General features: G+C 45.3%; 1 protein-coding gene across 3 annotated transcripts in view; it reads right to left on the reverse strand.

Annotated features, from left to right (window-relative positions):
- The window catches only part of RIPOR2 (RHO family interacting cell polarization regulator 2), a 107,643-nt gene that overhangs the window by 46,466 nt on the left and 39,425 nt on the right, over positions 1-21,752 (reverse strand). The window contains exon 1 of one of the 3 annotated variants that reach the window (XM_064658443.1): positions 21,424-21,548. The exons of 1 other annotated variant lie outside the window; for it this stretch is intronic. In XM_064658443.1, coding sequence (XP_064514513.1) covers positions 21,424-21,484 — 61 coding nt within the window. In that variant the 5' untranslated portion in view covers positions 21,485-21,548. Of the gene's footprint in view, positions 1-5,989; positions 6,161-21,423; positions 21,549-21,752 lie in introns of those variants that run through there. One more of the 3 variants, XM_064658454.1, reaches the window with a different exon arrangement.

The following is a 21,752-nucleotide window of genomic DNA, read 5'->3' on the forward strand; positions in this document are numbered from 1 at the left end:
ATAGGAGGGAAAGCAACCTCTTGCTGGATAACTGCAGATGAAGAGCCATCCCTTCAGGGAGCTTATGTTTTCAGCACAGAGTATGGAAATCAAATGTATTGCAAGCACTTCCAATTCAGCACCTGCATGATGGAAACAAGGCTTTGTGGTCCAGCTGCCATCTGGGGAGATGATGCCAATGTCTCCCTCTGATTTCAAAGAAAGCAAATCTTAGTATATGCAGGCAGAATTTTAAGCTGATTATTCTCTACCCTCAGCTGAGTCTTAGCATTTTTAATATAGCTTTGGTTTGGTTTTGTGAAGCACAGATGACTTAGTGAGCATTTCCAGCTCTTGGCTTTATTAATCTGATCATCTAATAACCTAAACATTCATTTCTGTTTACTTTAGCAGACATCTATTCTTATTCATAGGATTTTGTGTATATCTAAGTAGATGTGGCCTGTAAATGTCACACTGAATTCAGGGAAAAAAGCCTCATGGATCAAAGAGTGCCTCAGAGCCAATTGCTTCCTATCCCACAATCAAATCTGTGTGAAAACCCAAGTCCTCCTTTGAGCTAACACTATTTTGCGGATGTACTGAACGACAAGGAAAGGGCAGTCAGTCATGCAGGATGACACATTATACACTTAATTGAGCATTGGCATCTTTTCAACAGCATCATCACCCACTGATGTGCCTGTATGGTCGGGAAAGTGCACAAGGATAGCTGTCGATACCATGATCCAGCGATGCCTGCAGGGATGAGCGGAGAAAAAGGTGTGTCCATATCCAGGGGTACTCCTTGCCAAAGGCTACTTGCAGGGATATTATTACACAAAGCTGTAACATACGACCCTACTTCTGTACCACAATTAAAGTTTTAAAACCAAACATTTTAAAGTTAAACACCAACAGAGCATGTCAAGTTGCTTAATTATGGAAGAGGCCTTTTTCCTAATGTTATACAACTAGAAAATGCCCACCAGACTTTGAATATAGAGCTACACTGTTCACCCTACCTGCCTGCCTGCAGCAGTACCACAGACCAGTGCTGCCACCTCAACCCCAAGCAAAAGCCCTGTCTCCCAGAACTTCTGAGGCATCTTCAAGGGGTGCATTCGCTACAAGCAAGATTTTTTTTCCTCTGTTTAGCTTCAATCTCCTAGCATAAATTTGACAAAGAAGAAAGACACCTCATTGAGGAAAAAAATCCATCTGTTTTGTCTGCTCAGACAGCAAGATGTTAATTTGGGGAAAAAGAAAGGAAGCTGTGGTGTTCAACCTTGCCTGTCTGTGGAAACATGAACTTTCTGCAGCTATTTACAGGTGCTTATTTGCCTGTCTCTGAGAGATTTCACTGTAAATTAGTTCCTTCCTTTTGTCAGCTCAAGTAGAAAGGTCTAAATAGTAAAAGATAGGGTCAGTCTAGCCTGGTGTTCTGTAGAGGTGAAGGCACAAGCTAAAACAGAACCTCAGTGATGATCAGACAGATTTTCTCTGCTGCAAAGTTTTCCTGTTGGTGAGCTTTCCAGGACAAAATCATCTCTGACAAATCTCTGGGTGTTGCAGTTAAATGTTTTTTTTTTTTTTTTTTAGTTAAAAAACCCAAAAGTTTAATGCAGAAGGGATTATTTGAAACAGTTCTGGTGTCACTGAAGGGTTACCAGCAGGCCACACAACCCCAGAAGCTATAGCTACTGCAGCTAATAGGGCTGTTGGAAGGCCAGGAGAGAGGGCAGGCTGTGAGCAGTGGGACAGCAGTAATGAGGTAGCTGGCTCTGCTAGCCAAGGTCAGCTTACTAGAGGCATCAGGGACCAGAGAGCTTCTGATGCTTTAAAAGGGCTGGAAGATAAAATGTATTATTGTCACTACTTCATGTGTTGCACTGGTTCCAGGGAACTGTCAGCTTCAATTTGTTACTCCCATTGAAAAGAAGAAAGATGCTCACATACTTCTGTGCTAATCCGTCATCTCTTTTGTGCTGGTTGGGAAGTAAAAATTACAGGATACCCTTGTAACATAAAAAGACATAAGAAAAAGATAACTTTAGGAAAAAAAGCCAGTTACTCTTGTGTCATGCTCAGGGGACTCGCTGCTTCTTGAGGCCACTGGGTCTGGATGCAAAGACCAAGGCAAGGTCTGTATTTGTGGTTGACAAAAAGCAATTCAAGATCACTGATGAACCTGCCTTTCTTCACACCTTCCAGATCCTGTGGGGCAGTGTGTACTGGGACCAGCTTTTTGATCATGGCTGGGATACATCCAGTTCCTGGAGCCTCGCTGCAGCTCCCTAATTAACCTGAATATGATTGGGGGGCGGGGGGGATCCTCTTTCTTCCCAACAGCACCAGACCCAGTAGCAAAGGCACTTCAAAGTTAGAGCTGAGAGCAAAAACTCAGGGGATTGAATCCAAATCCCCTGGATGCAGACCTGTAGTGATAGGGGAAGTAGTAATGGTTTTAAACTATAAAAAGGAAGATTCAGACGTTAGAATTTTTTTTACAGTGAGGGTGGTGAAACACTGGCACAGGTTGCCCAGAGAGGTGGTAGATGTCCCATCCCTAGAAACATTTAAGGTCAGGCTGGACAGATCTCTGAGCAACCTGATCTAGTTGAAGATGTTCTTGCTTCTTGCAGGAGTGTTGGACTAGATGACTTTCAAAGGTCCCTTCCAACCTAAACCATTCTACAATTCTATGAAAGTTGAAATAAAATTGCTGCCCACTTGCTGTAAAACAAGAGTTCAAGGTGTCCCAGGAAGCAGACCAGGTTTTGGCACAGCAGCTGTCCCTAGGTTGCCAAACAGGGATAAAGCCAGCTCCCACAGAGGATTACCTGGTACCCACTTCTTTCTTTGCCCTTGAAATACCTGCCTGGAGCAAGAGCCAGAGCACCAGCTTTTCGAGATGGGACAGGACAGGATTAAGCCAGCCCTTGGCTAGCCACACAGCCCACTTGGGTGCAGATAAGCGAGGGCATGAACAGCATTTGCACTGAGGAGCAGAAATAAAGCTGCAGAACAGCTGTAGCCAGGAAAAGGCAGAGTTTCTGCTTTGATTTGGGGTATGTAAGGAAAGACGGTCGTGGGGCTCAAAGTGAGCTGGCTGCCCAGCCTTAGCTAAGCCATTCCTGACATTAGGCAGAGAGATATAATATGATCCAGTTTATTGCATCCAGTGTTGGCTGCCGCTCTCCTTCCAGTTCTCTCATGGGGAGTTGGCAAAGCCCATCTTGCCATTCCTCTTCCAGCTGCCTGGCTCCTCTGCTCACAGACTGCCCTCTTGTCTTTGCTCTGGTATAAGTAGACTGTCTGGAGGACAGCACAGGAAACAAAGATGTTGGCAACTTAAATTCTCATTGACACTGTTACACTTCCAAAATGCAGCCACCATGGTTTGTAAAGTCCTCCAGAGCAAAATCACTTCAGCTGTCAAAAGACTTTACATTTGACCTTAAATTCAGTGGGCCCAGTTCTTTCTCTCTGCCTTTTAAAAGGGCAAGCACATCTTGGAACCAGTAGCACGAACTGTGCAAAAGTGGCAGGCAAAAAAAATTGTCAGTGTGTATTCTTGCTGATTAATGTTGAGAATCTCTTACTAAGAAACTTCTTTTAACAACCTCCCTGCCAGAAAAGCAATGAGCACTGAAAGCTGAGTGAACAGAACAATGACCTCCAAGCTCCTGGCAGGTGAGACAATAACAATTTTTTTTCCCCATTTTGTTAATAGAGTGATCCAGGAACCACACAGCTTGAAAGTGATGTGACAGGCCCCTATTTGATACTAATTCATGTCCTGGTCCTCTCTAACAAGCCCGTGCCAGGAGCGTGCATTCAGGCATCACTCACTCTCCTCACTTCCTTGCCCTTCTGCTTTCAGCTGATGCTCTGTGCTGGCTGAATGGCCACAGACACAAGCTGTCTATGTCCCTGCTGCTTGCAGCTTAACTTGCCTGATGAAAACTACCCCAGTAAAGTGGTTGTCTGGGAGCAGCTTGTCAGTGCCACATGTACAGCATGAGGATAAAAAAAAAAAAAAAAAAAAAGTCAGACCAGTCATCCCTTTTTTGGAAAAAGCCAATGCTGCCTTTAGTTCTCACTCCCACTTCTTCCCAGTGGGGAAGCAGAGCAGCTTCCCCCAGAATCGGACCTTTTTCAGCAGTATGCTTTGTCTGGAAGTTATCTTTCTGCCTGTTCAGGCTTAAAAATATCAAAGAGCAAAAGGTAATCCCGCACAGCCTGTAAACATGCTGCTATGAGTTTTGAGGCCATTCTTCACAACAGTCTTACCTCGAGTGTTTCTTCTGTGATACAGGTGAATAAATTGTCATGTGCCTTGAGAGCTCAAGGGAAGCAAAGCACCTTTCTCACTTATGGTTTCTCACTTATGGATGCTTCTTCACAAACCACACACTTCTCCCCTTATACATTCCCAAGCATTTAAGAAATATTAATTCTGCTGAATTAATAGAGAAAAATAGAGAATAGAGAAAAACCTCTAAGATACAACTGTACTGTCACTCTAGAGAGGATAGAGACATGAAAAAGCTAAGTGCTCTGCTTCTTAGGCAGGATCCTGGAAATAAATTCAATATGCTTCTTCTTAAAAACAAAAACAAACAAACAAAACCCCCAAAGCTCACACCTTGTCAAGGAAGTGCTGTTTGGATGCGAAAAGTTAAACCAGCATCAGGTTATGGATGCTGTGATTGTAAAAGTCCACACTGCACAAGTGCTTATCTGCACTTGCAAGCAGCAGACACCATCTTAAGTGAGTGTACTAGAGCTTTCAGTTACTAGCTGAGAAATGTTGAATTTATGGTAAAAAAGATAAACTTTGCTGCCTTTAGGCTCCCACTGTGTAACAGATATACCCACCCACACTTAAATGCGGAACAATCTGTCACATTTGCCCATTATGTTTATAAAGCAGGGCTCCTAACCTATCCCAGTGGATACCTTCCTGAGTCTGGTCACTATAAACCTGATCCCACAGTATCTCTTCCCAGTGTGTGAAGACCTCGAAGACAGCTGGGCAGCTAGCACAGAAATCTTCCAGGAAAGACACCTTTCATGTCTCCTTCCTCAAGCTCCCTGTTTGGGTATGTTCCTACTTTTGTTTATGCAGGAGAAGGATGTTTGTGAAACCTAATTAGCCACTGGAGAAGATGAAGATAATGTTTCTGTTGGAGAGCGTGTTCCCTGCCCCGGGCTCCAGCTGCGTGACAGCAGCTCAAACACGGTAATTAAGATGAGCGTGGCTGAATGCACGGCCAGATTAATGAATGTTGAAACTACACTAGAAATACATTCAGCTCTTTCCGGGGAGATGGATGAAAGGGTGCAGAGGCAGAATGGCCACAAGCACACAGTTTCCAGAAAGCTTTTTGAAACTTTGAATGAGAGACAGCAAAATGCCCGGTTAACACAGCAATAGAAAGACCAGTCACAGGATTAGGATGACCTTTTGTAACCAGGGCATTCAAAGGTAAACTGAAGAGCAATGCCAGTGTGTAATGTGTTTGCATCAGTCCTTGGGAATGAGCCAGAGACAGAAAGGGGAACTTAAGAGGTTCTAAGCTCTCCTCCAACCAGTAATACCATAAAACCTCACTGTAAATAGAAAGACAAGACCTAAGGAAACGCTGAGATTTTTTTTTATGGAAACAGGGCTAAGCACTTCCACACGCTGTGACAAAACATGAAACCAGTTTCGTGTCCCTCAGCGAGCACCCACAACCAACGTTTTCTTCACATTCACAGCCTAAAACCACGCATGGGAAGCCCTCCAGAAGCCCCTCTGTCCTCCTCAAAACCCTGCCGCCGCCTAACTCCCCGCCACCGGCGGATGAAGAGGGGTCGGGAGCCGCTCCTGTGACAGCGGCTCTTCAGCCCCGCAGCCCTCGGGCTCCGCTCGGCCACGTCCATGCTCGGCACAGGCAGCGCCCCCTCCTCCCCACGCGGGTTCCTCGACCTCCACCCGTGTCGGAGCCCTGCCGGGTACCTGTTGCTGCCGGCGGTGCTCACAGCCCGCTTCGGGACGCCGCTCGCCCGCCGCCCAGCGCTCCTCGGGCACCGCGGTGCCCCATCCCGGGCGGCAGCGTCCGCAGCCGCAAAATTAATAACAGCGAATAATAATTTCTAAAAAAAAAAAAAAAAAACCAAAAAAAACCAAAAAAAACCAAAACGCTAAAAAATTTAAAGTTTTAAAATAATAACACCGAGGAGGAGCGGAGAACAACCCGCCGGCAGTCGCCGCGCACAGCCGCTTTGGCAGCCAGTGCAGCCGCTGCCGGCTTTTCCTTGCGGAGCTGCGGGAGGGAGGAGGAGGAGGAGGCGGAGGCGGTGCTGCTGCTCGGCGCTGCGCGGCCGCGGCCCGCCCCCGCGGGCGGGGCGGAGGGTGCGGAGCCGGCTGTGGGTTCGTCCGGCGGGATGTGGCGGAGCTGGCGCTGCTGGTGGCTCCGCACCTTTTTGGGAGCGGCGGGGGTGGTGAGGCTCTTCCATTTTTCCATTCCACGCGCCTGGCCTCTCGGGCGGTTTGTCCCAAAGGTGGGACATCCACAAAATACCACTCCCCCGTGGAATAGTACAGGGAACGGGCTGCCGCCGCTTGCCTTCCTCGTGGCCCATGGGCCACTCACTGTATCCTCCGTTGCCTTCAGCAGGGTGTGTGTGAGAGCTCTAAATTTGGATATTGGGCGGGCTGAACACAGCAGTTAAAGGCGACTATAAATGAAAAAACGTTGCAATGAACGGATCTTGCATTTCTTCCTTTGAACATCTTTCCTCTGTTACCCTGAGAAAAAAGAGGCAGGAATACCACATTTTCCCAGAGACTGCGGGGTATTTTCTTCAAATTTAGTCGTCCTTCCAAAATGTATAGTCCTTTTTACTATAAATACATCTCTCTGTAGGTGTAAGTATTCTGTATTTACTGCTGTCCTTAGGACTTCTTAATTTCTCTTTTGCGACTTTTTTACACGCTAGACTTTACATCAACCAACAGAAGTACCAAACACACATGTTGTATTTTCTATACTATTTACTATTTGCTGTTCCTCTGCCAACATTTAAGGCTGTTATAGGGTCCTTCAACAAGCTCTCCCTTGTGCTTCTTGGATAGCTGAAAGTGCCTTTTTTTTTTTTTTTTTTTTTTTTTTTTTGGTGGGTTGGAGGACAGAGGGAATCCCTGGCAGATCTATGGGTTGGTAAATAGACACAATCTGGAAGGTGGCTTGAGGAGGCAATACTGATGCCCTCCCTATATGCCTGTATCTTTCCCCATTTGGGTCAGGATAGGCAGACTTACCCTTTCAAATGCAAAGGTTTTTCATGGAGTACACAGACCTGTCACATAGAGAATGATACTGCATGGAGAAGTTAAGGAAATTAAAAGAAAGAGTTAGGTTTTCACGGAGCACTGTGCATGGGGAAAAAAAAAGACAACAAACCAAGGCTGTCCCTGAATAAAAAATCCAATCTGACCTATCATCTTGAATGATTTTCAGCAGTAACAATGAAGATGAGTTATTTATATTGTATGCTGAAAATAAACAGCACCCCGTAGCCTTAAAAAGAAGAAATGAAAGAAAATTACTCCAGATTCAGTAAAAGCAGAAAAGGATGCTCTTCACACTGGTGTGCAGACCCCTGGGGCCTACAGGCTGTTTCCAAGGTTTCTGAGTTCAAATGTGTTGTACAGCAACCACGGCTGTGCCATTTCCAGAGGAACCCACTTCTCCACTAGAAAAAGTGTAGGGGCTTCTGCCAACACAGTGCCATTGCTGTAGCTCCAAGGCAAAATTTTAAGAGTGACCTTTCTATGTCTCTGACTGAATCAACTATTCACCCATTTCATATATGTCACTTCGGATGTAAACTCTGAGGCTAAGGCAGAGAAGTTGCTTTCTGGAAAAAGCAGCTGTGCGCTTTGGGCTATGGAATGCCAGGGGAAGAGGAGAGGAAATATTTGTGGCAATGCTGAAAGCTATAAATGTCTCATCATGCATACTTAATATGCGCTTGAGTCCGTTTCAGCCTTTTAGGGGGTGGCAGCTCTCACTGTGGAAGCCTGGTTAATTTGTTAAAGATTTTCTGTGCCATAGACAAATTGCAGCATCTTACATTAACCTTGAGGCTTCTACAGTTCAGGGCAATTGTTACTAATTTCCTCTGGACCTTTTGGTCTTATCTTGCAAAAGATTCTTTGAACTTAAGGTTGCAGATGCAAATACCTCATTCATTCTGCAGCGTCTTCTTTCAAGGAAATATCCTCTATCCTATGCAAATACGTATGAGCTGTTTCTCTTGTTTTCTCAATACAGTTTTGCATAGCAAACACAGAAAGCTAATCTCCTCCTCTCCATCACCACAAACCCTACACACATTCCCACTTCCCTGCTCCCAGTGCTGTAGCTTGTTGAAACAGCTGGGAGACTGAGTAGATTTAAGGATGCTCTAGATAAAATCTTTGCCCCATTTAGGCCTTCTGGACATATATTCATCCTGACATACATGCTTTTGAAAGGCTCGGGTCAGTCATTTCACGTGTGTCTTGTTTTGCTAATTCAGTGGAAATTGCCAGAGAGCTCTGTCTACCTCCATCATCAAGCAGGAACCGAAGCTGCCATTGTATTGTGGCTGTGATCATGCTACTACTCCTATGAATTATTCACTATTGCAGTGTGATCTTCTGTTATGTTAAAAATAGGTCATCGGTGAGTGTCCCCAGTGAAATTTCTAAGTGACAACAGCTGATTCTAGCTTTGTTTCCAGAAAACAGTGACCTTTGCAAAGCAATAATTGCCAATTAGGCTGCATTTCCATCTCCCTGCCAGCTCCAGTGCACCTTCACAAACACTAATTCTCAGCGATAGTAACCCCACATTATACTTGAGACAACTAAGCCAGAGCTACTAAATTACCTATTGAGCTTTGCCGTAGCACTTTGCTTTCTATTAGCCTTTGCTTCCAGGCCGAAGAGTAAATCAGGATTATCAGAGAAGAGATTATAGTCAGAGGACATCTAAATGCTCTGCCCCTCCCAGGCACCCAGAAGGCTTCTTGAAGGGGCTGAGCAGGATTTTCTGGCTGATATGCATCAGTTACACGTCGCTCTGGGGGGTGGATGTAACAAGAAGTACTTCACTTTTCCCATCGACGGCGCACAGGCTCCAGCCCACTGAATACCGTGAATCAACAGAACAGGAGGCTTTCAGATCTGTTGCAGATGTGTCTAGACAAAGTTGGAAAGGGGAGCAGGACCCAGAAGTCTGGACAGAGGTCTGCAGGAAACTCTCTTTCCCCCGTAAAATACTCTGTGGGAGGACTCTGTGTGGACCCACTCGAAAATGTGCGACATTGTTGCAATTTTCCTGCTTGCTGTGGGGATGTATGTCTATTATGCAGATACAAAGACTTAGCTCAGTCCTGGGTGACTTCATTCACCTGAAAGCAAGGGCTGGTGGTGGGTGGCAGTGCTCAGCAGAGCATGCAGACACGAATTCACATGGAGGTTTCTCATTAGCATGTTTGGACGAGCAAGCGGCCAAAGGAAGTGGGGGGATGGGTGGGCAGACCATAACTCTGAGTTTTGGTTGTTTGAGGTAGATCAGGCCTGATCAAGCCTTTAAGGAAGACAATTTATATATTTTTCTGTTGTAACTCCTTTGTGCTGTGTTTCTGTGTATCTCCCACGCTCACAAGGGATGCACAAGGCATCTTCATATTGCTGATGAACATCCCATAGGACATCTCCAGCAGGTATCATCCCCAGGCAAGCCTTCTGTGGGAACACAGGGTGCAAACCTTACTGCTCTCACCTGGGGACCTTGGTCAAAAACCAGAGGTGAATGATCATATTTGAGGTTGGGGAACATGGCAGGTACTGGAGCCATCACTTAGAAAAGCTTTTAGGGGAGAGGTAAGAGTTTGATACCCAGTTGTTTTTCACTGCTGACATCCTCTAACCACTGTGCAACCATTTCCCCCCTTTTACTTCCCATCACAGTGTTGCTGCTCCACCCTCAAGTTCCTAATTTCTCATGATGTTGCTTTTGCAAAGATTTCCACCTGCTGCTCCAGGGCACTTTGTGGGAAAAAGTTATGAGCACTGATCCTCTGCAGTGATTCAGGAACAAATTCAGTCTTCTGGGACTTCTGGCCAGATGCTCTTTGGGAATGACCAAAGAATAATGCAGTGGTTGTGTCCTGTAGCATGGTGGTCAGGACACACTTGGTATTCTGAGGAACAGCTATGGATGCAGACAAAGAGGGCTAGGGACAGAAAGGGGAGTCACCTTTATCTTTTGATATACTACATGAGATAACCCTTCCCACAAGTAATCCTTCTTTTATCTCTTCTTTGTCCCACCTTGCTGAATTTGTGGTGGTCTGAGATAGCTGCCTTCAGATCAAAAATACTTCCCACCCATGGTCTGTGCCTGTGGCATCATTTGAAGTTCCAAAGGAGTATGCACAAGCATACACCCTACCTGCCCTCACATACGTAACTTGAGGGAGCAGGACAAATGAGCCACCAATTGCATTTTTTTTTCCCCAGAACCTGTTTCAAAATCATCCCCAATGCCTCTTCTGGGCAGACTTTGGGTGGCAATGTTCATGCAGGGTTGGAGGGAGAAGCACATTCCAGTTTCTCAGACTGCTTAGCAACCAGAGCTGGCTGAGCCACTCTTAAATGCACACCAAGTGTATGGATGGCTTGTCTAGTACAGCAGCTCTAGCCTTATTTTTTCTCCCTCTCTTGTTTTTCAAGAGCATTCCTTGTTTTCTAGTTAAGGCACATGAAAAACTGCTGGAAACTAATTTTTGCTTTCCTGGACAGCTGGAAGTCAGCTATGCTATGCAATGATCAAAGCTACAGGAGGGATCAGAGATCTGAAGAGACAAGTATGACGCTGTTAGCCTACTTTTTGAGAGCCTGACTGTCAGACAAGGTTGGTGATGGGCTGGCTTAAAGTCCTGCTGCTGGACAGCTGTGAAACCACTTCCCCCAGAGGAGAGCAGAGAGTAGAACCCAGTGCTTTCCATGGGTCTGCAGCATGTGAGATACCTGCTCAGGACAGCCTGTCCCAATATAACCAACACGATCAAGAAGGCCATCTCCAGGAATGGATTTGGCTTTGTAGACAGAAAGTCAATATGTTCCTAGCTTCCTCATTGGGATCTTCTTGAATCGCTAGGAAATCTCTTGCCTCCTTCTTGTTTCTTGGCTCTCAAGTGCCCAGACCTGGCTCCCTGCCACAACCTTCATCTTCCAACATGACAACAGGCTGAGATCCCCGCTGTGTTTGGGGTTCTTAGGAACTGAAGCCATCTCTACCCATGCTACCAGACAGTAATGTCTGCTGCTGAAACCTGCTGGTTACATCAGGACTGCAGTTAAAATGTGGCCCCAGCCCATGTTCATCTCCAGATTCCCCTTGTACCCTCACCTGCACTTGTGAGGCAAATTTGGGGCAAGCTCTGAAGCACAGAGGAGGAGAAAATCTTTCTTTGTACATGTCCAAGCACATTCTGGTTAGTAGTCTCAGACATGGCTGTTCCAGCCCCATACTTGTCTGCCCCATGCCATGAAGCAGACAGCAGGCCTGGAAGGATTGTATTATATGGGACAAGACACTACGGGACATGTCAACAACCACCAAAGGTATCCTAAGTCCATGACTGAAAAAGCAGGTCAGGAGCACTCAGGACTTTGGCGTGCCTTGCTGTGACCTCCAGCAGCCGTGTAGAAACAGGGACTGCCTTCCTCCTGCTCAGTAGTTGTCCCACAGGTCATGGTTAAGAAGGGAGAAGTTGCAGAGATGATGGGCATGGTCTGGGGAAAATGGTCGTCAGGTAGGAGAAGGTTGCAAAGTCTGAGAGCAGGGGAAAAGGAACAAATAATGTCAGACAACTTAAAAATCAGGTCCCGTGCATGAATCCTGCAGTGCTGTGCACCTGTGTTCCTGCATGTCCCTAACATGGCAGTTTCACGATAGAAACCCAGGAGGAAGCTCTGGGGCACAGGCTCCAGGCAATTTCCACCCTCAGTTACACTAATGTAACACCAGACTTGCCCTGAAACCATTCCCAGATACACAGCAGTATGGGTGACCCAGCAAGGTCCTTGGTGCAGTCAGAGACCACGCTCCTCTTTCCTTCTCCTGGTCCGTGGTTCTGCACAGATGATTGCAGCATTGAGAAATGATTTTAATTCCCTTTCTGCCCCCCAGATACCGCCACTTCCCTCTTTTCCTCATCAGCGCATATTTCTGTGGCTTAAATATAGCAAATGTAAAACAAGTGCAGCACACACAAAATGCCATTCGGGGGAGCGCAGTGAACATACTGCCTCTGTAATGTAATGAGCCCCAAGTGCATCTGCCAAGTATTTGGACTGAGATTCCAAAGGAGAGAGGGTGGTCCACAACACAGAGAAGCTCATGACTAAACCCTGAGACCAGTACACCCACTCATGTCTTGAGGGAATACAGGTTGCTTGTTGGTCCAGCCTGCCTTCACCTGGAGGTGTTTAACCGCTTGGAGAAATCTTTTCCTCTAGGAAAGGTGAAGAGCAGCTTTTCATACCATGTCACTGGGGCTGTGAGCGGATTTGAATTAAAAGAATTTACAAACAATATGTAATGTAAAACAAACAAGAAGTGTTTCTTTAGGGGTGTGGTCTAGCTTTGCAGCTAAAGTTAAATGACACCAGAGAAACCTCGTCAGTTTTTGAACATCTGACCCTGGGAACTATTTTTGGTGCAGTGATTTTTGAAGTGATTAATGACAAAAACTTGGCACTAATCAGGGGCTGGTGTTGCTGATTAAGCTAACTCTTCCTTGGCTCACAACAGGCATCAGGAATAGAGTGGGCAGGAAGCTCCCCAGAGTGCCAGAAGAGGCAGAGCACATCAGGACCTCCCGAGCTGCTTGCTTTTCAACAGGGAAATTAAAAAAAAAAGCTACAGACATCCAACTCCAGAGCTGAGCTCAGCAGTGCTGGAGTGCTCTGCTCCTCCTGTGGCTTCATTTTTCTTTGAGAATATTTTTATATGGATTCTTTTCAACATTCCCACCCCTCTCTCAAAAAAAAAAAAAAAGTGCTAGTGTGGCACTCCTTGCATGTGTTTGTAGGAGGATCTCAGAAATGCTATCTAGTTTCAAATCTATCTACATCTATAAAACCTCTCTTTTCTCCAAGACATTCAAGAAAAGGAAATCTGTTAGTTCAGTGTGAAGGCCCAATCCTTCATTCCTCATGTAAGCCTAAGTTCCTGGATCATTCAATTCATAAATTGGACAGATTCTGCACATGACACTCCAGAACTCACAGGTTCCCCAGAAGCAGCAGGCTATGCTCGCTCCGCTCTTTACATTACCAGCATTAAGAAACCACAGTGACCTCTGGTCTGCTGGTGACATTCAAGGCAGAAAAAAGTCTTATTTGCTTGGTGCTACCTCTGTTAGCTCTGTGACATTACCTGGGCCCTGTCCTTACTTTTTCTTCTTCCTGGTTGCATGAGAAAACGCAGTGAGTGGGACTTCAAAACTTTCAGGAGCTCTCAATTGGCAAACTGCACTTCTACACAGTCACAACCACCCTGCTAAAATGAACACGGTGTCAAGTAAGTTACATCCATGTTCACAACAGAGCCCTTCCACTGCCCTGAGCTACCATGTAGTGAGAAGGATGTGAGCAAAGCTCCATTTATGCTGTAGAGCCTGAACACTGGCCAGCCTTGCTAGCCACTGGCATCTTAATCACAAACTTCAGAGAGCCGTAGGGCTAATATGTGAGATTTTATAACCTCATCTCCCTGAGGTCCTGCAGGAGTCCCTGAGAACTTAATGTCTATGTCAATGAAAATAAAATCACAGAGCTTTTAGCCATCCTACTGAGCTCCCCAAGAAAGGCTATCCCTCTCTCTTCCGCCACAGGTGGTTGTGACACCCCTACAGGAAAGCTCCTGGATCGCTGCTTGGCTGCTGCCATACCTGAACCATAGGCACACTCCTCAGGGGACACCAGAGGGCTTTTCACTCTGGTATTGCACAAAAGCTCATCATTGCGTGTGACTTCCCCTAGGGTTGGGCACGGGGTGGGCAGGAAGGCAGGGCTGGCCCGGGGAGCAGCCGGGTATGATGAAAGGAGAGCTGTTGCAAGCTCTTGTGTGCAGTGCTATAGGCACTTCAGAGAGCTCTGAGTTTTGGGGGCAGTTTTGGGTTTTGCTTCCCAGGGTGGTCACTTCACCTGGGATTATGGGATTAAGCATTTATTGGGCTGGGCTACTTTGAGTGTATTTTCCTCTCTGAGAGATGGGTTGTGACTAATTTTAGGCAGGCTTATGCAATGCTGTGACATAGGCAGTAAAGGCCAGGGGTTTCCCCAAAATATCCCTTTATTTTCTCACTCTTTGTGGCTTCCTTTCTTTCTACCTCACTTTTTGTCTTTCTATCTTTTTGCCAACCATTTGAACTCTAGGTATCATTTCCAAGCTCTGGGTCTCTTAACTTTCCAATTCCCAGACTGTCCACAATTAAACCAGAGTAAGCCAATGTCAGCCTTTGGAAGTTATGCAGAGTTAAGCCTATATGCTCTGCATATGGATTTCCATAGCGGTTTTTCTTCACCTGTTTTCCAGTTGCCAAAGACACAGGAATACCAGTGACTCTTCACAACATAAACCCCTACTTCAAAGTATTTCTCCACTCTTGGATGCCAGATCAAGAACATACTGCTTAAAATTCTGTGAGGCCTGACAACACCCCTCACTCTCACAAGCAATGCTGAAATATATATATTTCCCTACTGTTGGGAAATCTTCCCACCACTAACTTTTTAGTGCCTCTGCGACATTGTCAAGTGCTTGACTGCTCTTTTCTCTCTCTTTCTCTCTAATATATGCTCTCAGACTGTTTTCACTCCTTGTCTTTTAACTCTGCACTTCCTGACCCAGTTGTTTTGTGCCTGTCACACCCTTGGTACACCAACCACAAGTCTTTGGTTTTAGCATCTTGGCAGGCGGAAGCTCATTTCACAGGCAGCTGAGCTGTGCCTCGAATTATTAAAGGGGTGAAGTTGTTTACACCACCTGCTCATGTTAGCCAAGCCACATTTATTTTGTGAATTTAATGATGGGACTGAGTGACAAAAAGCTTGTGTTTCACAGAGCTTTGTAAAGACACTATGTAAAAACAGGAGGGGAAAAATGTGTGAAAAAGAAGGCAATTTTGCTTCAGACTTTAGTAAGACACTTGTTTTGCAAGCTTAGAAGATGCCCCAAGCACACCTGATCAGTGGTTTCTCTCTGGCTCGTACATACCTTCCTCTTTTCTCTGAGGGCTGGTTAAATGCCACTTGTTTATTTGACCTGTTTTTTCCCTTCACTGTTGTTACTATTAGTGATCTAAAAATATTGTCAACGGATATGAACCAAAAGTATTGTCTTCAAGAAACAGAGAAAGAAACACCAAGAAGATCAAAGATCTTTAATTAAAAAGTAGAGAGAGAACAAAGCAGAAAGTGTCTCTCATTTCAATATTTTTCTTTTATTTTTTTTTCATTTCGGGCCTCATGGACTCAAAATTTCCTGCTTCATAGATGGAGCAGGATGCCCTGTTAAAAATAGCCCTCCAGCTGCCCAGGACAGCTGGAAGTGCCGACGGGTCGGAGCACTGTGGGTGGGTCAGTGTGGGGGTGCCTAGGGTGGGGATGGGTGTCTTGCACTGACTCCTCCAACCAAAAAAAGCTCTCTCCCCAGTTCGCATAACTCTGTGTCTGCCCATGGATCACAACCAAAAAGAAGCAGCTGCAAGGAGCAGGTGAGCGGAGCATTCAGTGTAAACAGGAATAAGAAAAAATGCTCCGTAAGAGAGCACCTTCTTTTCCTTGATGGCCTTGTACTGTGTGTTAAATAAGTCTGATCATGCTCTTGGAGAAAGGTGCTTCAGTCTGAGTTTATAGGCCAAATATCTCTACAGTCTATCTTTCTGGATGAAGCAGACACTGTTGCCTTGGTGATGGGACTTATCCTCTGAGCTGCAGCAAGGACAGCACACGTGTTCTCCACGTTCAGGAACGTGAGATAAGCCGAAAGGACAAGTAGGGCTGGTGGGACCTGTAAACGTTTTCAGGACACTGATCCACTTTCTCCCAGCAGTCAGGAAGGAGGAGCTCCCATGCTTGATACATCACAAGGTTGCTCATCCTTACAATAGCCTTCTGAGATATTAGGCACTTGTATGCTGGATAAAAAGTAGCCACTCTTTGGGATGAAAACACAGGAAAAACTGTATCTCTGTATATCTCTGAGGTAGGCATCTGCTGGAATACCCGTAATGATATGCACACATGAATATTCTAGGAAGACATGTTTCTCTTATAGCTGCACCAGTTTGATGTGCTCTGTGGGGAGGGGTCATGCCTGATGGGGCTCATGAAAGCAGAGCTAGATAAGGCATGGAAAGAAACCTGGTCCCATGGGTCACAGACAAGCTGTGACATGGATGTCCCTGCGTGACGTTTTGACAAGTCACTGCAGTTGTATGCCCAAGAGAAGTATAGTGTCTTGTATTGCTTTAGGGGAAGAGAAAAGTGGCTTAACCTGAATTGTTGCTGAACAAAGAGTATGTCTCAACTTTAAGTCAACATCCAAGGCTTTATCCTCATTTTTCTCCAGTACCTCTAACCTCATTATGTGCAGGCAGTGCATACAACCATGTACATAGCTGTCTTTCGTTTCAGCTAAACCTCAATGCTGATCCCAAACCCCAGAGCTAGAACTCCTTTCTCTCCTATAGGAGCAGGCAGGCTTTACAAGGATGTAAAGGCATCTGGCACATTTTTAAAGCACACCATAAAAGTTTGATGCAGTTACTGTCCTGCTGGGAGCCTTGATGGACAGCAGTGCTGGAATGTATTTCTGTGCCATAACAGCACATCAGTCCTGGGCAAGGAAAGGGCCCTGTGACTCTGAGACTGTGCAGGACACCATCTAAAGTGGGGCTCAGGTCTACTGAACTAGAGCATGGGCTTTCTTACTGAACACAAGGAAAAGGACAGTTTTGATTTCTTCCGCCACACCTTGAAAACATGCATGGGATTTTGCATCAGCTATGGTCTGAGAGGCCGGTCATGGTTACCCCAGGTACAACCAGAGGGCACATAAAGGAGGTGAGAAGTAGAGATGTGAAGAGAGATCAGTCTAGAGCAGGTGCATGAAAAGATCTGTGAAAAAACACAGCCTAATTTCTACTTTTCCTGTTCATTCTCGGTTTGAATATGTTGATCACTGCTAACGAGATACTTGGACCTATATGCTTGCTGTGTTTGCTGAGTGCTTGCAAATTCTGTGCATAGATGTGTCTCCTTGACCTAGGAGCTCCTGCTGTGCCAAGCCTCTAGTCCCAGTCAGAGGCTGTGTTGGGGTGATGGCATCATGCCTCTCTGTGAGTCCTCAGCTCTCCTCCCGCAGAAACCAGAATCTGCCAAGAGAGCTGACTCATGCCCAAATCTTCCTCCCTCTCTGGGCCTGGGAGCCACAGGAGCATTCCTGGCTCCTCATCTTAGACAGAGCCAGGGAAAATCCATGCCTGTTTGGCTGCAGTGATGAGGGGAAACCTTCTGCTAGAGGAAGGGATTTCTTTTTAATGAAATATAACTTCAGAATCTAAAGGTACTTAGAGTCACTAAAATTTAAAAAACATTGTCCCCAGAGTAGGTGTTTTGACCTAAGAAAAATGTAAGACTAACTGAAGACACTTGCCTTGAATTAACATAGTGAGTAGGGCCATAAAAGAAACAACACCTATCACTGACTGTGCTTTCAAGAGGCTAAAAGAGTTTCTTCTCAAAACTTTTGCATACTACAGCTGTGCTCTGCTAAACACTGGCCAGGTTGCAGAGAAGAGGGAGTTGTGCTTCACTGAACCTAAGCACAGTCACTTGCAAAGCCTCTGCAGATCCTTTGAAGGAGAGAGCACAATGTCAGTGCAAGGCTGCTATTAGAAAACAAGAGAGTTAGCTAACAAAGTTTCTTTGAGGACAAACGTTTCAAAGCCTTGAATACCTGTTGCAAGAGTCAACCTGATATTTTCTGAAAATAGTTCTAGCATACTTGGTCACAACCAGCCCTGTGACTTGCCATTTCAATGTATAATAGGGAAAAATTATTTTCTCCTGGAGCATAAGTATATGAAAATGTTGGAATTATCAATTATGCTGAAGAAAATACAGAAGTTTTCAACAAATGTTTTGGTTTGCATGTGGGAAAATATCAGTGCCATCTTACAGTCTATATCAATGGGAAAATATTTCCCCCTTTATCTTTCCCAAATGAGAATTTTAAACTGTAGTTTTGAGAAGTTATTCAAGGAACTTCTTGTTGATTTTTCAAAAAACTTGAAACACTAGAGGAATTCGAGAGAGCTATGAGTTCATGTTGTGTCACCAATGATGTGATAGCCTGGCAGTGGTCCTGGCTTTCTTATGGTACCTGATGTAAGAGTCATATAAGCAAAATTAAAGGAGATAGAATACAATCAGTTGCACTTGTTAGAATTTTCGAGAAAATAATTGCATTGATAGTGTACTTGGACTTCTGTAAGAAATAAGACTTGGTACTGCATGAGATCTTGACAGATGTAACACAGCTGAGAAACCATCAGGGATGCCAGTTTCTAGTGAGGACATACAAAGATTGGTTCTTCCCTATGGGATTGAACTCTTTTCACTTCAGTGACCTGAAAGGGAATTTTAAACAGTGACTGACTGAATATGTAGATGGCATGATGTCTGGAGAAGTGGTAAATCACTCCAAGAACAGGCTACTTAAGAAAGTGAGATAATTCATCTGGCTCTGTATGGGCATAGCTGGGAGCAAAGGAGATAAGCCATAGTTATAGCATTGACTATGTCCTGAGAAATTTGACTCTGAAAGACTTGGAGATTATAGGGAAAAATCTGGTGAAGAACAGACCCTCACATGATGCTGGCACCTGAAAAGACTTAAGCAGACCCTTGAACTGATCCTGAGAGATATATATATATGTATTTATAAAGTATGAGTGAACAGATACATAAATTCTGGATTTCTCCCTGGTCTAACAGTTTGGGAGCACTAGGCTCCATGCTGGTGTCCACCAAGGAACTGGTCTCAAAAACAAGAAAATGCTTAAAAGATTAAAACTTTATAAGGAAACTGTCATGATAACAGTCTGCTTGGCAAAGGATAGGAGTGGTCTGAATACATTCTGTAGATAGTAAATGAGATATTTATATTCACAAAAAATAGTGAGATCTTAGCTCTCCCTGGACAAGAAGGAAAACTAACTTCAAAAGACTAGACCAATCAGTGCTAGAAGAAATAAGATGCAGCTGTCTTTAACTGTGACAGTAGCTAAGCATTGTGACAAGTTCAAAAGGTAGACAGAGATCTGCCATCACCATTTTCCAAACCAATCTGGATGTGGAAAATAATAAAAAATAGTGCATGCTCTAAGAGCTGTGGTCTGCACTGAGCTGGGAGTTCAACATCTGACAAATGCCTCCATCTGGCCTAAAAACCTGTGACTAAGTTTTGGCTGGTGCCTGGGTTTCTGCAACATGAGCAGGCGAGGGCTGCCCTGTGAGTGAAACAGGCATTGCTCCTCCCCGCTCGGATCCCACCCAGCCCGGGGGAGAGAGCTGGGTTGTCCAGGGTCAACAGCGTTCCCAAAATAGCAGCCAAAAAGTTAATGTTTCCCTGTTAACCTGCCCAAAAAAGAGGAGAGGGCGGTGAAGGGGAAGGCCATCACTGTGCCTGTGTTGTCTGGGCTCTCTGGCTGGCAGATTTGGGAGCCAACAGACCCTCTGTCTGAGAGAGAAGCTGGGGTACATTTTTTCCCAGTTACATGTAGGTGAGTTGAAGAGGCTGTCACCAACTCATAGCCTTGTAGGATAACTCAGGTGGGAAGGGACCTCAGGAGGTCATCTGTTCCAACCTTCTGTTCCAAGCAGGGTCATAGAGAGGTTTTTAAAATGTTCTTGCCTTTGAAAAGCAGGATCAGCTTCTAACTATTGCAGGATCAGCCCTGCCAGAAACAACTTAGCTGAGAGGCTGGAAAGGATTTTTTAAATGGTGTATCATTCCCTTCAGATAACACAATATATGTGTCAACTCAAACACATTTCTCTCCTTCCTACATTTCTAATTAAGAACATAGGCTAAAGGTTTCAGAAACAGCAATGAAGCCTAAGTCCCACTGGCTCTTCAGAGCACTTGAAAATGTCCATATCAAGTAAGAGCATGTGGATGATTATCCTGGGAAGCAGTATCCACCTGTGTTGAGTGCAGAATGCAGGGAATGCAACAGGGTACTTTCAATGCTAGTTGATTTGCCCAATGGCATCAGGTGTTCCCTGGACTATCAGCACTTTTTCCATAATGCAAATGCTTCTGCCCTCTTCTTTCTGCACATTCGTTGCCCTTCTGAGCCCAGACTGGGACACAGGGTGAAGAGTGGGGGCATATAGACGTGAGAAATGTATTTGAGTACAGACAGTACATCACTGAAACTGCTTTCTTTTCAGAGTTGGTGCCTTTCACTGGGGCTCAGATAACTTGATTTGGCACTATTCACTGCTAAGTTTTCCATACCAACCGCAGCTGAGCTTTGTTTAAATGAGGCTTGCTGAAGCTGTGCTGAAAGTGAGTTTAAAGGTTCACAGTCTTTGGAGTGGATCCAGGCAGCTCTTTGTGCCTTCAACTCCCTTGGAAACTGCGGAGGGCTGGGGGCCGGGAGAAGATTTGCATGAGCAAGTTCTCCCCCTGGCCCCTGCTCAAGTGCAAAGCAGTGAGCAGGGGCAGAAATTAGACACTGTGGGCCAGATTCTTTCTCCTTCTTTGAGTCCTCTTACCTGCATCTCTGCTATTTTGACCTGGTAGCACTGAGTACACACGTAAACAGTGGCACAGGATGCAAGCAGTGAGGAATCAAGCACCAGCAGAAGCAGTTTTAGGGATAAGGAACTATGACACTGGCTTAGTACCCCAGGTTGTGGCAGTCGGAGAGGAGGACGCTAATTCTGCTCAGATAATTTAAGTAGCAAATCACTTTTAGCCCCTGCAAAGAGCTCCTACTACTTTAATGACAGCTGCACCTGTGGTGTCGAATGCCCAATGTGCTGCTTTGCACAGTGCAGCCACTGTAGAAAACACACTGGGTGTCCCCCCAGCTTTCTTCTGCAGTAACTTCCTTTCTGAGGAAAAGTATTTTTATTGTATCTGTAGTCCTTTTGTTCTCCATTCTCTCAGGAGAAAAAGAAAGTCTGGTCACCCTGTGACCTTGGAGCCCATAGACAACTTCAGATTTACTCAAGAAATACCACCCAGGCTAGAAACCAGCCTCTAGTCTGAGTAGGAGAAGGATTAGTTTAATAAAAGATGACTTTACCTTCCTCAAAGGCATCATCTTCTTCTCCGGGTGCAGTCAAATCTTCCTGGGCGTGCTGCATCGTGGAAAGGACACAGCTCAGGGAGCAGCCAGAGCTGAGTGCTTGAACTGGTTCCTACACTACAGCTCGACTATTTCCTTTTACCAGCTGCCTAAACATTTTGGTGGTAACAGCTTCCGCATCTGCACTTACGAAAACAATCTCATTCATACAAACAACGCCTCTTCTTTTTACAGCCAGTCTTAGAGATGAGTTTTGAGGTCGAGTGTCTTTACTGTTGAGAGAGAAGTTGATTTTGAGAGCAGTGACAGGCAGGGCAGGCTTAAAA

This window comes from Pseudopipra pipra, chromosome 1 (genome assembly GCF_036250125.1).
Source record: "Pseudopipra pipra isolate bDixPip1 chromosome 1, bDixPip1.hap1, whole genome shotgun sequence".
In the NCBI taxonomy this organism is placed as follows: Eukaryota; Metazoa; Chordata; class Aves; order Passeriformes; family Pipridae; genus Pseudopipra; species Pseudopipra pipra.